General features: G+C 47.7%; 1 protein-coding gene and 1 pseudogene across 5 annotated transcripts in view; both read right to left on the reverse strand.

The window, feature by feature from the left end:
* Positions 1–9789, reverse strand: part of LOC100451861 (RNA polymerase I-specific transcription initiation factor RRN3-like) — an 88399-nt gene extending 78610 nt beyond the window's left edge. For all 5 annotated transcript variants that reach the window (XM_063717579.1, XM_063717580.1, XM_054534693.2 and 2 more), the window contains exons 1-4: positions 9622–9789; positions 2635–2718; positions 2387–2536; positions 1363–1427 (exon numbers count right to left, since the gene is read on the reverse strand). In XM_063717579.1, the coding sequence (XP_063573649.1) occupies positions 1363–1427; positions 2387–2536; positions 2635–2718; positions 9622–9654 (332 nt within the window). In that variant the 5' untranslated portion in view covers positions 9655–9789. The remainder of the gene's footprint in view (positions 1–1362; positions 1428–2386; positions 2537–2634; positions 2719–9621) is intronic.
* On the reverse strand, positions 3062–7989 carry LOC100441083 (rab-like protein 6; annotated as a pseudogene).
* Positions 9790–15166: the final 5377 nt, after the last annotated feature.

Raw genomic sequence — 15166 nt, forward strand, 5'->3', positions numbered from 1 at the left:
AAAAGCCTGGATGATAGTACATCTGTTTATAGCATGGTTGACTGAATATTTTAAGCCCATTGCTCAGAAAAAAGATTCCTTTCAAATTATTACTGCTGACAATGCCAAGAGCTCTGATGCAGATGTACAAGGAGATTGATACTGTTTTCATGCCTGCTAATAGAACATCCCTTCTGCACCCCATGGGTCAAGGAGTAATTTTTATTTTCAGGTCTTATTATTTAAGAAATACATTTTGTAAGGCTATAGCTACCACAGATAGTGAAGATGCTGATGGATCTGGGCAAAGTAAATTAAAAAACTTTCTGGAAAGAATTCACCATTCTAGACACCATTAAGAACATTTGTGACTCATGGGAGGATGTCAAACATTAACATAAGTTTGGAAGAAGCCAATTCCAACCCTTATGGGTGACTCTGAGAGGCAAGACTTCAGAGGGGGAAGAAACTGCAACTATGGTGGGAGTAGCAAGAGAACTAGAAGTGGGGCCTGAAGATATGACTGAAGGGCTGCAATCTTATGATAAAGCTTGAACAGATGAGGAGATGCTTCTTATGGATGAGCAAAGAAAGTGGTTTCTTGAGAGGGATTCTACTCCTGGTTGAAGATGCTGTGAACACTGTTGAAATGATAAAAAAGAGTATTACATAATCTTGGTTGATAAAAAACTGGGAGGGTTTGAGATGACTGACTCTAATTTTGAAAGAAGTTGTGTAGGTAAACGGCTAAAAACAGCATCTCATGATACAGAGAAGTCTTTCATAAAAGGAAGAGTCAATCAATGCAGCAAACTTCACTGTTGTCTGATTTTAAGAAATTATCAGTCACCACCACCTTCAGCAACCACCACCTTGATCAGTCAGCAGCCATTAACGTGGAGGCAAGACCCTCCACCAGCAAAAAGATTATGACTTGCTGAAGATTCAGATAACTGTTAACATTTTTAAAGCAACAAAATATTTTAAAATTAAGGTTATGTACTTTTTTTCCAAGACAAAATGTCATTGTACACTTAGTAGACCACAGTATAGTGTAAACACAACTTTTATATGCACTGGGAAACCCCAAATTCCTATGACTTGCTTTGCTGCGATATTCCCTTCATTGTGGTGGTCTGGAACAGAACCTGCAACATCTCTGAGGTATGCCTATATATTGCAGATATCTACTCCCAGACAGTTACTTAAATTTTTACTTTAAGACATAAAGACGTTTTACATTTTGATGTACTCAAATTCATCAGTCTTTTCCTTCTTGTGTTGCTTAAGAAATCCTCAAACTCCTTGATAACAGAGAAAAGTTCCCTTAAAATTGAATATTTTCTGGCATTTTCACTATTTTCTATTACTTATTTAACAAACCTTAATTTGCCACCAACTGCTTCAATTCCACGGGTTATCTTGAAAGATGAAGCTCTTTTTGTCGTCTTGAAAAAGAAAAGAATGATTATCTTTGTAGCTTTTCAATGCCAAGTTTGCCAAACATCACGCTATATCAAAATCTGTTGTGAGCAGATTTAAAAAGAATTTTACTAAATTCCTGCATCCTTTTTTAGTTAAGAATTATAAAACAAGACTCAACAGAAAGCTTAAGTATAGATTTTTACATTAAGTACATTCATGTAAAATTTCCAGTGTCAAATACAAGCTTACTGGATTCATTAGTCTATTCTGAAAGAGACTTGTATATGGGAAAAAAAGAGTTAATTTTCTTTTTTTCGTTTTACAAATTTATTTACTGAATTTCTTATGCTCTAACATCAACATTCATATGGATACTAATTTAGTGCTTCTCTGTGGCAAATATCTTGTGGTTTCTCATTTTACATTAGGGGACTCTACTGGGTTTAACAGTATTCCCCTCCAAATTTATGTCCAACCAGAATGTTTGCATGTTACTTTATTTGGTAATAAGGTCTCTGCAGATGTAAGTACTTAAGATGACATCATATTGGATTATAGTGGGCACTAAATCTAATATAACTGGTATCCTTATTAGGAGGAAATGTGGACACAGACAGAAGGAAGGCCATGTGACAACAAACGCAGAGACTGCGGTGATGCAGCTGCAGGTCAAGGAACATGAAGGGTTGTGGGCAACTGCTGGAAGCTAGGAACAGGTGGGGGAGGATATGTGCCTTCCTAGAACCTTTAGAGGGATCACAGCCCTGCTGATATCTTGGCTTGGCTTAGACACCTTGACTTGGACTTCTAGCCTCTAGAACTCTGACAGGATAAACTTATTTGGTTTAAGCTACCCAGTCCATGGTAATTTGTTATGGCAGGTCAAGGAATCAAATATAAAGACATTGATTTTAGTTTTTCTTTTTCACAGGACCAAGATACCACAGCATTTCCAAACACTTGAGGTAGTGAAGATACTCACCAGACTGGATGTAAGACGCAGCAAATGGGTGGTTCCTAAATTGTTGGAGTCCTCATATCTACTGCCTGCTTTAATGAACAAACCAATTCTTGATATAGGAGCATAGTTTTCCAAAGAAGCAATCACCAAGCCATTTGGTAACTTGGTAAACTGTATTTAAAATAAAGTCGAGATATAATGAATGTCTTCGTATTACCAAGGAGAGTAAGGCATGTATAGCTTCCAGCGAGCAAGTTAGTGGGACTAACCTCAAGATCCTGAGGTTGTGGCAGTGCTCCTGCAGGCGCAGCTGTGGCTTTAACTTTGGGGGCAACTTTGAGGGAATAAAATCTCTAAACATAAAAAACACAGGTTACACATATTTCTCACAAGAACAGTGCTTTATATAAAAGCATGGTACCTTAGGGTACCCAAACGACAGAGGGTGTTCGGGGGTAAAAGGAGCAATAACCACCTCCATGGGAGGATTTAGCTGCATAACATTTTTTTTTTTTTTTTTTTTTTTTGAGACAGAGTGTCCCTCTGTCGCTCAGGCTGGAATGCAGTGGCGCAATCTCAGTTCACTGCAACCTCCACCTCCTGGGTTGAAGCCATTCTCCTGCCTTAGCCTCCCAAGTAGCTGGAATTACAGGTGCGTGCCACCATGTCCAGCTAGTTTTTGTTTTGTATTTTTTAGTAGAGATGGGGTTTCACTGTGTTGGCCAAGCTGGTCTTGAACTCCTGATCTTAAGTGATCCGCCCGCCTTGGTCTCCCAAAGTGTTGGAATTACAGGCGTGAGCCACTGCACCCCGCCTAGCTGCATAACTTATTATGGACTTATTAACCCACCAGTTTGCCCAAGCCATTCTTAAACCTCTATTTATTAGTGATTTATAGAGTTCTTGATGCTTATTTTTTAAATGATGTAAAGAATCACTGTATTTTCTTATCTTTCAGTTACCTTATAAAAGTTTCATGGTTCTTTGTAGTTCTAAAGCTTTGGCATTTTTTGAAAAAGTGTCAGATCACCCCATCCACAACCTTTTTTGTTGAGACGGAGTCGTGCTCTGTGTCCCACACTGGAGTGCAACAGCGCGATCTCGGGTCATTGCAATGTCTGCCTCCTGGATTCCAGCGATTCTCCTGTCTCAGCCTCCCAAGTAGCTGGGATTACAGGCACATGCTGCCACGCCTGGCTAATTTTTTGTATTTTAGTAGAGATGGCGTTTCACCCCATAGCTCAGGCTGGTCTCAAACTCCTGAGCTCAGGCAATCCACCCACCTCAGCCTCCCGAAGTGCTAGAATTACAGGCGGGAGCCGCCACACCCGGCCTGTGTCCACAACCTTTTATAGGTTTCAGCTTCTTGTTTCTTTTATCTGCCCAGTGAATGTCATCCGTTCAGTCTATTTTCCAATTGAAATGGTTTCATCTCCTTAATCATCTTAGAAACCTTTAAAAAAGTCAAACTAGCTGGGCGCGGTGGCTCACGCCTGTAATCCCAGCACTCTGGGAGGCTGAGGTGGGCGGATCACCTGAGGTCAGGAGCTCGAGACTAGCCTGACAAACATGGAGAAACCCCATCTCTAATAAAAATACAAAATTAGCGGGGCATGGTGACGCATGCCTGTAATCCCAGCTACTGGGGAGGCTGAGGCAGGAGACTCACTCGAACCCGGGAGGCGGAGGTTGCAGTGAGCCGAGATTGTGCCATTGCAGTCCAGCCTGGGCAACAAGAGCAAAACTCCATCTCAAGAAAAAAAAAAGAAAAAGACAAAGTATATACCAACTTCCTCCAAGCCCTCAATATTTTCCATTGTATCTTCACTCTCGTGTGCTGTATTAAGACCACACAACCAAAGGTCTTACTTTTTTTGACTAAATAAAACATTTATGACATGTATGTCATCCTGAGATTAACAATGGCTTCATCCACGTCAGATTCTCAATATATAAAATGCAGTTACTGGTAGGGTAAAAGGGTCCCATTAAATATTAGATAATGGACCCAAAATGCATTCATTTTATTCAGTTTGTTTTGGCAAATGTTATACAATACCATACAAATCATTCTGATTATGACTAAAATTCATGAGGTTATTAGAGGAGATGATAAGTGAATAAAACTTGGTGCTCCCGAGACCCAATGAACACCTCCTCGCTGGAGTTTCCCAGACATCCCTGCACAGTCTGCAATGCCTCCACTCTGTGCTGTCCAGAAGGCTGTTTGTTGTACATCATTAGTGCTGTACTAGGTTGGCTGCTGGTTATCACTTGCTTTTAGTACTGCTTTTCAGTTATGAATTACAATTAGCTTTACTTTATCGTCATCAATTTAGTTTGCTGGGTATGGTATAGTTAACCTTCTTTGTAATTTTGGCCTATAAAAGTAAACTCTTAAGATATATGGGCATAGCAATTCAAATATGAATAATCTATAATTCTGTTACCAAGTGAGATTTTAGGTGTTTTCCAACCAAATGTGCCCAAATAGTGACTCTTTGTTGGTAATTTTTTTTTTTTTTTTTTTTTTTGAAACAGGAGTGCTTTATGGTCTGAGTGGAGTGTTTGGGAGGAGTGCCTCCCGGCTCCTGCCTGTGGGCTCACCTGAGTGGGGGCCCAGCTGAGGCCACTGTGGGAAACACAACCCCCACTCCCAGGAGAGGCCTCACATGCTGCCTTCGGTCTCTCGCCAGCCTTCTAGCGTGGGGGCCCGGGCCGCCCTTTAGGGTGCGTCTGCACACCCGTGTTCAGGGCTCCCGGCCGGAAGCGGAGCCATAGGCATGCTGCGGCCCCGGGTGAGCACGGAGGGCAAGCAGGTGCCGGGGCAGTGCGCACCCCACAACCAAGCGGCCCCTGCCCAGCCTCTGTAAACAGACCCTCACAGGTCCCTCCTGGGCCTCAGTCACATCCCTGAGAAACACTGGGGACAGGCGGCTCTGCCCCGAGAGAGCCAGGGTGTCCACTGAGCCTGGCTGAAGCCAGCTGTCCCCTCCCTTCTTGCAGAGCAGGCTCACGCCGGACCTGGAGGCCCAGCACCTGCAGGGCCCAGCCCGGGGACCACCAATGCCCGGCATCTTCCAGCTCAGAAGTGCACACGGCAGCCACCGGGCAGCGGCAAAGGCGATGGTGCAGAGGCAAACGCCTCCCCAGGCAGTGACAGGCACGCCCCCCGCCCCAGGGCGGCCACTGCCCCCTCCGGCCTAGAGCTCCCCGTAGTCACCACCCCCAGGGTGGCGGCCGCCCGGGGCCCCGCCCCCCAGGAAAGCCTCCAGCTCATCTGCAGCCGTCCTCTCCCTGCTGCACGGAGGCCGCTGCTGCTGCCGCCGCTGCTGCCGCCGCCGCCGCTCCTCCTTGCCCTCCTCCTTGTCCTTGCTTTTCTTGTGTTTGCTCTTCTTCTTGGCAGCCTTTTCTTCCTCCTCTTTGCCTTTTTTCTTCTTCTTCTCCTTCCTCTCCTTAGAGGGGGTTTTGCCCTCCTGACCTTCTTCACTGCTCTCCTTGGGTCCGGCCTCCTCCAGCCCCAGCCCAAAGAGGTCGGAGTCATTCTTCAGTCTGAAGGCGGGGAGAGGGAGCTTGGGGGGTGGGGGCGGCTGGGCAGGGGCCTCATCCTCGTCAGTCACGTCGGAGGGGTCATCTCGCACGGGAAACTCATCCGCCCTGTGCTGTGTGTCTGATGCCTCGCTCTCAAAGTCGGGGTCATCCATGACGAAGGACAGCATTTGTGCAGCGATGGGCCCCTCGGGGTCACTCTTCAACGAAGAGGCCTGCTCACCCTTCCCTGGCTCAATCTCAGCAGGGGGCCTGGTGCTGCTGCGCTTCTCCGGACCTGTGCGAACAGAGGCACCGCCTGGCCAGGGGGGTGCTGCGGTCCTCGTGGGAGCTGTCCCCCTCCGTGGCTTCGAAGCTGGTATGGAGGACCACTTGGTCTCTGGCTCTGAGCACTGCTGGGGAGCCGGGGCAGGGTCTTTGGGGCGATCCGCCACTTCTGCTTCCTCACTCGAAAGAGTGATGTCTTGACTGGGGACGGGGCCCGCGGGCGGCGGGGGACTCCCACGTGGCTGGTCTTCGAGGTCCACGTCGTCCTGGAACCCTGCCACCATCGGGTTGCCGCCCAGGGCCTCCCCATCACTGTTGCTGTCCTGCTGGGCAGCCTTGGCCCCCACCTTCTTCTCGTCCCTGGCGGGGGTCGTGTCTTCCAGGAAGCTGCGGTCCAGGCGGTCATCGGGAACAAAGTCCTCCACACTCTGGACTTGCTGGGGCCTCTGCGGCCGGGACTGGCTCTGGAGGTGGAGGGGCTGCCTCGGCAGCAGGTGACGTCCCAAACAGCCTAGAGATGATGCTGCGCCGTGGGGCGGGGGCTGAGGGGCACGCAGATGGGGGCAGGGCCTCTGAGGGTGGTACGGGGGCACAGAGGATGGTGGGGCGGCATTGAGGGGCAGCTGTGGGGCGGGCTGGGGTGTGCCGGGGCTGGAGCTCCCCGTGGACACAGCGCCTGGAGGCACCACTGTTGACTGGGAGCCCGAGGATGGGCTCTGCCCGTTGGCCGCCAGTGGGGACGCATGGCCGCGGCTGCGAGCCTCCATCATCTCCAGGAAGATGCCGTAGTTCTGGTCCTCCGTCTCCTGCTGCACTGACAGCTCCTCCAGTGTGGTGTCCATGTCCAGCTGGTTTGTCTCCAGCTGCCGCAACAGCGTCTCCCTCTGAAGCTGCAAAAATGGGATATTGAAGAACTTATGAAGGTACTTTAAGCCGAAGCTGTTCTTCATGGAAGACTCAGCGTAGCGGAAGTAGGAGGAACCTGGAGGTCTGTCCAGGTTGTCGATGAAGTCACGCACGTCGTCCGGCAGGATGACTCGGTGCTCGCCCATGTCCCGGTAGTTCCCCAGCACGCACACTGGCACATGGGTGGGCACTTTCGGAAGCTCCTGGAGAATGTAATTGAAGGTCCACTGCTTGGTGATATCGAACATCATGACCACCCCGTTGCAGTTCTTGTACACGTCCAGGAACTCAGCATCCAGGGCCATTTCGGACTCCGCCTCCTGGGGGTCGTTCTCCATTTTTAAGCCGTCGCCTCGCTTTTTGCATTTTCCTTTGTCTACCACATCCCAGACTTCAACCTTCACGATGTCATCCGTGGTCTTGTAGCTGCAGTGGATGCTGGTGACCTGGATCTCCTGCGTGGGGACGTACTCCTCCACGAACGGCCGGCCCTGCAGGCGCTGCCACAGCGCTGTTTTGCCCGTGTTCCTGTCTCCCCGGATCACTATCTTCATGTTGTACTGCACCCCCTTGGCGAAACGCCTCTGCAACGCCTGGTTCATGGACTGCAGCCCGGTGGGGATGTTCTTGTCCCGGCCCGGGGCCTGGTCCCACCCCACCAGCTTCTTCAGGGCGGAAAACATCTTCTCGCTCGGACGTCCCAGCCCGGGCGCGGCCGGCGAGCTCAGCGGCGGCGGGGAAGGGGTGCGACTCGCACCATGTCCCGGAGGCCGGAGCCGGCGCGGCCAGAGGCCGGGGTCCCGGCGGCGGAGCGCAGCCTAGAGCGGCGACTCGGGAACCTCAGCCGCGACTGCTCCGCTCCGGCCCCCGCTGCCTCCAGCGCGGCCGCTCTCCAGGCGTCAGCGCCGCCATCTTGGCGCCGGCTCGGTAATTTTTTTTTTGAGACGGAGTCTCGCTCTGTCGCCTAGGCTGGAGTGCAGCGGTGCGATCTCGGCTCACTGCAACCTCCGCCTCCTGGGTTCAAGAGATTCTCCTGCCTCAGCCTCGCGAGTAGCTGGGATTAGAGGCGCCCACCACCACCACGCCCGGCTAATTTTTTTTTTGTATTTTTAGTAGAGACGGTTTCACCATGATGGCCAGACTGGTTTCGAACTCCCGATCTCAAGTGATCCGCCTGCCTCCGACTCCCAAAGTGCTAGGATTACAGGTGTGAGCCATCGCGCTCGGCCGGTAATGTGCTTCTTAATCGTTCCATTCAAATCAGCAAATTATCCTAATAACTGTCATGCAATTTTCTAAATTATTTTGTTCTAATAACAAGATATATCTAAGTTTATTCTCCTATATAAAGTGCTAAAATTAGACACATAAATAATTGCTCTCAAGTTCACTGCAATTTGTTTACTTTGGGCCTCTCCAACTGTTTTCTCTGAGCTTTTTCTATTGCAAAATAGAATGGAGAAGGAAATTTTGGGGTCTTTTGCCAATCTAACCGTGCTTCCCTCCAAGGGTAATCCACTGGTGTGTCTAGGTATACCTGGAAGGTTAATGCAATTACAGCCTAAATTGATATAGCCCACAGCACATTTATGTAAACATAAAGCATAAGAACATTCCATGCCCAGGTCTGGTCTTCCGCATCTCCATCTAGGGGGATTTCTCAACACAGGTACTACTACTGGCACTTAGGGCTAGATAATTCTTTGTTGTAGGGCGAAGTTTAGCAGCACCCCTGGCCTCTCCATGCCAACAGCACCCTCCTTACAAGTTGTTGCAACTAAATATGTCTCCAAACATCGCCACCGGTTCCCTGGGGGCATAATGTCCCTCGCTATAATTTTTTTAAGTGTTCCCCCTTACCCCTCTTAATAACCACTGTCCCACAGTGATATAACCCTGATGTTTGAGTTTTCCCCAAGTGACAGCTATGTTTAATTTAGGCTTGAAGAGGAAACTTAATTAAGGAGCTTTTGAGGACAAACAGAGACGTCTTGGAGGAACCGTCTAACATACGATCAAGAAAAGCAACGTTAGACTAAGACACCACAGTAATTAACAATGAAGTTCCAGGTACTGTGGTAAATGTTCTACCTGCATTAGCTCCTTTCTTATACTTTTATTCGCTGGGGAAACTGACGCTCCGTGATAAACCAAGGAGCAGAGGCTGCAGCGGATAAAGTGAAGGTGGGGGGCTAAGTGCGCCATCCTCCTGCTCCCCCTGGGTTTCACGGTCTCTTTCTCCAGCACTTTAGTACCGGAGTGACCTTCAGAAGTCTCTCCAGGGAGTCGCTTCAACTCCGCTCTTACGTCCTGCCCCTCTCTTCAGGTTTCCTGGTGTTAGGTCTCTTGTACTCAGAGCATGAGCTGGGCCTCCAAAGCCTGACCCAGTCTGCAGCCCACTTGGCCCGCAGGGTTCAGCTGGAAGGGCAGACCGAATCCCAAGGCCCAGACCCCAGGCCAGACACCTCCGCCTCGTATCACCTTGTCGACACACTGCTCCGCAGCCCTTTCCCAAACCCGCCACCTGAACTCACCGAGAAGGACCCGGCTCTGGTTAGTAGCTTCATGAGTCAAGATTGTTCTGACACATGGTCACTGCCGGATTAAAGGAAAGCCGTTTCCCAGCGTTCCCCGCTAACACTTTCCCACGTCCCCTTCGTGAGGTACTCTCTATACTGCCGCGCTCTACTGCTCCCTGCATAGAGTTAGACCAGTCCAATTCCTCCAAGACTCAGAATAGGGAGACGCACAATTTCCCAAGTAAACATGCAGAGAATAATGTACGTCACTGCTTTTTGCGTTCTTCTCCTGGCCTGAATATCCAGTATGCACCCCTTTTCTAAGTACGTCTGCAGCAGCCCATCACAACTCCCCCCGCTGTCTTGGCCTCTTCCGCTCGGGATTGTCCAATGGGACGCGCCTCTTTTGGGACTCCGCAGGCTCTCTCCGGGATGACACCTGCACTGGAGGCCCTGGGTTTCCGCGTCCTTGGACATTGGGGGCTTCAGGAGATTCCTGCCACTCCACCTTTCTGCAGAGGTCTTGGGCATCGAAGCCCAGCGTAGTTGCCTCTTGCTGGGTGAAGTCCTTACTGGATCTTTAGCTCCGTGAAACAGGGGCCTTGTTCAACGTATTCGCCGCTGTGTCCCCCAGAGCAGGCCCGGGACACACCGGGAGGGTCAGCAACCCGGGGGAATCATCACAAGGCTTTTGGTCTCGTGGAATTTACGTCCTAGGCTGGGGCTACATAGAATATAAAAACTTAGCTATAGTTTTTGTGTTAGGAAAATAGAAATGTTTTGGACAGTAGGTGTGTTATGTGAGGCGAAACCGGCAGTTGGAGAAAGGCAGTCACGTGACGACCTGGGGGAGCGTTCACTCCAGTCTTCAGCGAGCGTTAACCCAGAAAGTGCCTTGAGCCAGGCACTGTGCTAACGCGAGAGGCGTGGTCCCTGCCCTTTAGGGACTTAGTTTCGTACCTTGCTACGTTGCTTGGTTGGGAAACCGAAAGTATCAGCATCAATGCCATTTGGGAGTTGATTAGAAATGTATGAACTCCAGGTCCCATATTGGATCCGAATCGGTGTTTTTACAAGAGCCTGAGATGATTTCGTATGCACAATAGTTTCAGAAAGGCTGGTGGTGTAGACGTTACAAGGCATAGGCAAATGTACGTTCTTTTTGCCTTGTGTCTAAATTGCTCCAGGCCTACAACGGACTTGGGCTCTCTAATTAAGATCTGGGCATTAAGAACCTGGCACCAACCCAATTTCTGTGCTGCTGGGGACCCCCTCAACCCAATTCATATCATAGAGTTTCCCCACGTGTGGTAGACTTAACACTAGTAGTGCATGAGATGATTTTAAGTTGGTACATAGATGAACACTTCCATTTTTTTCCTTTTAAAAAATTTGTATAAATTTAAGGGGTGCAAGTACAGTTATGTTATATGGATATATTGCAGTAATGGTGAAGTCTGGGCTTTTAGTGTACCCATCACCCGAATAATGTACATGGTACCCATTAAGTACTTTCTCATCGTTCACCTCTCTCCCACCCCTCCACCTTTCGGAGTCTCCAGTGTCTGTCATTCCACACTCTATGTCCATGTGTACACCTTATTTAGCACTGTTCCATTTTAATAATATATTTATTTTGATTATGGCAAGCAATGCTAGTAGTGAATTTCCTCTTTAAGTACATTTATAAAATAATAAAAGTTGGCATAAAAACGTTTAAGTAACTTGATGATACGGAGATACGGCAAAAATCATGAATGTGTTATAAAGGTACCATTGAGTGAAATTTGGGAAGCAGTGCTCTGATCAAGCCACCTGCCTGCTTAAAATTCTTCAACGACAGCCACGTTTTTCAGGATAAAGTTCAAATTCATTAACATGGCATACAAAGCTGTCTCCAGAACTTCAAAATCCCAATTCCCAAGTTAGCTGCACCCCTGAGTCCAGTCATTGTAACTTCATCATTCAACAGTTCAGGTCAGGTAGGAGGAACACGCAAGTCTCCACGCTCAAGTGCACACGCACACACACACACACAGACACACACCTGCTTATAATGTCCTCTCATTCTTAGGTTATGACCCAATATCAGAAAGGGGCAAAAATAAATTCTGTTCAAAATGTGGCAGGATTTGAAACATAATTCATGATATCAGCTACATAAATCATAAAATCCCAAGTTTGTCAATTGCAAAATGTCCTATTAAGCATTAAACTACAAATTAGGAGTGCCATCTTGTGGACATATCTATCACTTCCACATCATGTCACCTCCTAGCCAACTCCGTGGCTGTTCTCACTGTGGAGGTCTCTGCCACAACTCTAGCATTTTGTTGCAGAAGAAAACCCAGTCCTTGAACTGGTTTCTGCGTAGAACACACTGAAAGCCCTGGGAAAGGAAACCAGCAGACAGGAAAAGAGTAGACATGGAAGAGCAGATGAGTTCATTGCTGGAAAGCTCGAATTGTTAGTTTCGTTAATGTGGAGTCCAATTTGACTCTATGGAGTCTAACTACCTACCCTGAGTGCTCGCGGTGAGTATGGGGTGGGAGAATGTAAAGAGAAAGCAGGCAACAGTAGGAGTAAAACACACCAGAGGAAGGTGATGTGGGTTTATACTTGGGAACAACATTACCTTGCCATCTTAGGGCCAGAGGCATTAATCATAGCTTCCCCAATGCATAATTTTGATGTTGGCATTTCCTTCCCCATTCCTTTCAGAATCCTACCCTGTCAAGTATTATCTCTGATGAAATATTCCCTGGGCCGGGCACGGTGTCTCATGCCTGTAATCCCAGCACTATGGGAGGCCGAGGTGGGTGGATCACCTGAGGTCAGGAGTTCAAGACCTGCCTGGCCAACATGGCAAAACCCTGTCTCTACTGAAAATAAAAATACAAAAATTAGCTGGACGTGGTGGCAGGCAACTGAAATCTTAGATACTCGGGAGGCTGAGGCAGGGAGAATTGCTTGAACCTGGGAGGCAGAAGTTGCGGTGAGCCGAGATCACTGCCATTGTACTCCAGCCTAGGCAACACAGTGAGACTCTGTCTCTGTGGGGAAAAAAGAAAGTTCATATCAATTTCTAATATTCTATAATTATTGTTTTTGGTCACGTATACTTTTTCCATGTATTGAGGTGAACAGATTGGTCTTATTCTGTGTTGTTACACTGATTGATTCGAATTATAAATAAACCTTTCATTCCTGTTATAAACCCAACTTGGTCTGGATGTTTTATTCTTTTAATATATTGCTAGACCTAATTTGCTACTAATTTGTTGGGATTTGTGCATTTATGTTCCAGAGTGATACTGGCTTTAACTGTCGCTTTCATTCCCCTCATTCATGCATTTTTCTATCATAGATAAAATGAGTTAGGAAGTGTGAAAGGAAAAAAAATCTCAGGGCCCCCAAATCGCTAAGCCGAAGGGAAAATTCAAGCTGGGAATAATGTCAGACAAACCTACCTCCCGTTTTATTTCTAAATAAGATAGCTATAAGGATAAAAAGCTACATAACTTCCCTCACAATTTGCCCACAGGGAAATTCCATTTAGGTCTGAAGATCTTTACCCTAGAACAGTTCTGTTGAATTTCACCCTGGCAATGTAAATTGATAGCTGTCTTTCTTCCTTCCTTTCCTTTCCTTCCTTTCTGTCCTTTCCTTTCCTTCCTCTCTCCTTCTCTCTCTCTGTCTCTTTCTCTCTCTCCCTCCCTTTCTCCCTCCCTCCTCCCTCCTTCCTTTTTTTTTGGAGAGTTTCACTCTTGTTGCCCAGGCTGGAGCGGAATGGCACGATCTGAGCTCACTGCAACCTCCGCCTCCTGGTTTCAAGCAGATTCTGCCGCCTCGGCCTCCTGAGTAGCTGAGATTACAGGCATGCGCCACGATGCCCGGCTAATTTTGTATTTTTAGTAGAGACAGGGTTTCACCATGTTGGCCAGGCTGGTCTCGAACTCCTGACCTCAGGTGATCCGCCCACCTTGGCCTCCCAAAGTGCTGGGATTACAGGTGTGAGCCACCGCACCAGGCCTGATAGCTTATTTTCACAGGTGCAGGACAAAGGACAGAACTCAAAGTCCAACTTAAACAAATGTGTATCTGATGGCTTCCTCTGCCCTATTGTTTACATTATATTATGTAAAAAAAATGAAGATTCTCTAAGCCAGACAATGACGTAAGTGACTATTCCTCTGCCCATCCTCTCACATGTAAATTGTATATTCAGTGAAAGGCTGATCAAAGACTCAAGGGGATGCAACCCTTTGTCTCTTGTCTACCCACACTTTTTAAATTTTCTTTTTTCTTTTTTTTTTTTTTGAGACAGGGTCTCGCTCTGTCACTCACGCTTGAGTGCTTCCAGTACTTCCTGGGCTCAAGGAGTCCTCCCACCTCAGTCTCCCGAGTAGCTGGGACCACAGGCACATGCCACCACATCTGGCAATTTTTGTATTTTTGATAGAAATGGGGTTTTGCCATGTTGCCCAGGCTGGTCTCAAACTCCTGACCTCAGGCAGTCCACTGGACTGGCCTCCCAAAGAGCTGGAATTAACATTTCAAATTTTCTTCCTTTTCACCCATATCAATCCTTTCTCCTTAAATATTGAAGCCCTCGAAATCATCTTTGGAGAAAGGCATAGACATACCTCTCAGGCACTTATCCTTAACCTTGGCAATGGAAACTTTCCACATTGATTGAGACCTGTCTCAGATACTTTTGGTTCACAGAAGTAAACGTCTTTCCCCAGCTTTCGTATATTTTGCATTCTCTCTTTGATTCTGGCAGGCTTTTATTTTATTCTTTGTTAGGGTGGGTCTATTTAGGTTTTTGATCTTATTCTAGGACATGATCTTTACTTCTAAGGCATGACTTTTCTGGAGTTATAACTGTAAGGGGTGCTCAGTAAGGTATCTCCACTGTGGCTCAGTAAGAATTCCGACATTCTCTGCACTATGTAAACTCTGGGTCTACCTTTGTTACAGGTAGCTAGACAGGTATGAGCGGGACAGGAGAGGGCTCTCCCCCCACCCACCAGGAATGTCGGATGATGATTTGGCAGTTATCACATTGCCTCTCTAAAAGTGATAAATTGGGCCAGGCACGGTGGCTCACACCCTGTAATCCCAACACTTTGGGAGGCCGAGGCGGGCGGATCACCTGAGGTCGGGAGTTGGGGGACCAGCCTGAACAACACGGAGAAACCCCATCTCTACTAAAGATACAAAATTAGCCAGAGATGGTGGCGGTGCCTGTAATCCCAGCTACTTGGGAGGCTGAGGCAGGAGAATCACTTGAACCCAGGAGGCAGAGGTTTTGGTGAGCCGAGATCGTGCCACTGCATTCCAGCCTGGGTGACAAGAGCGAAATTCTGCCTCAAAAAAAAAAAAGATAAATTGGAAAGGCCATTTCCTGACAGTCCACACCTGTTGTACTAAATTAACAGTGTTAATTGAATGCAGACACTACGGAGAAGCAACTTCCTGGGCATGTGCATTAAGAGACAAAATGGCGGAGTATGACTTTCCAGGGTTACTCCACCAGAATAGGGAAGAAAGCCTC

Source organism: Pongo abelii, chromosome 18 (genome assembly GCF_028885655.2).
Source record: "Pongo abelii isolate AG06213 chromosome 18, NHGRI_mPonAbe1-v2.0_pri, whole genome shotgun sequence".
Taxonomy (NCBI): Eukaryota; Metazoa; Chordata; class Mammalia; order Primates; family Hominidae; genus Pongo; species Pongo abelii.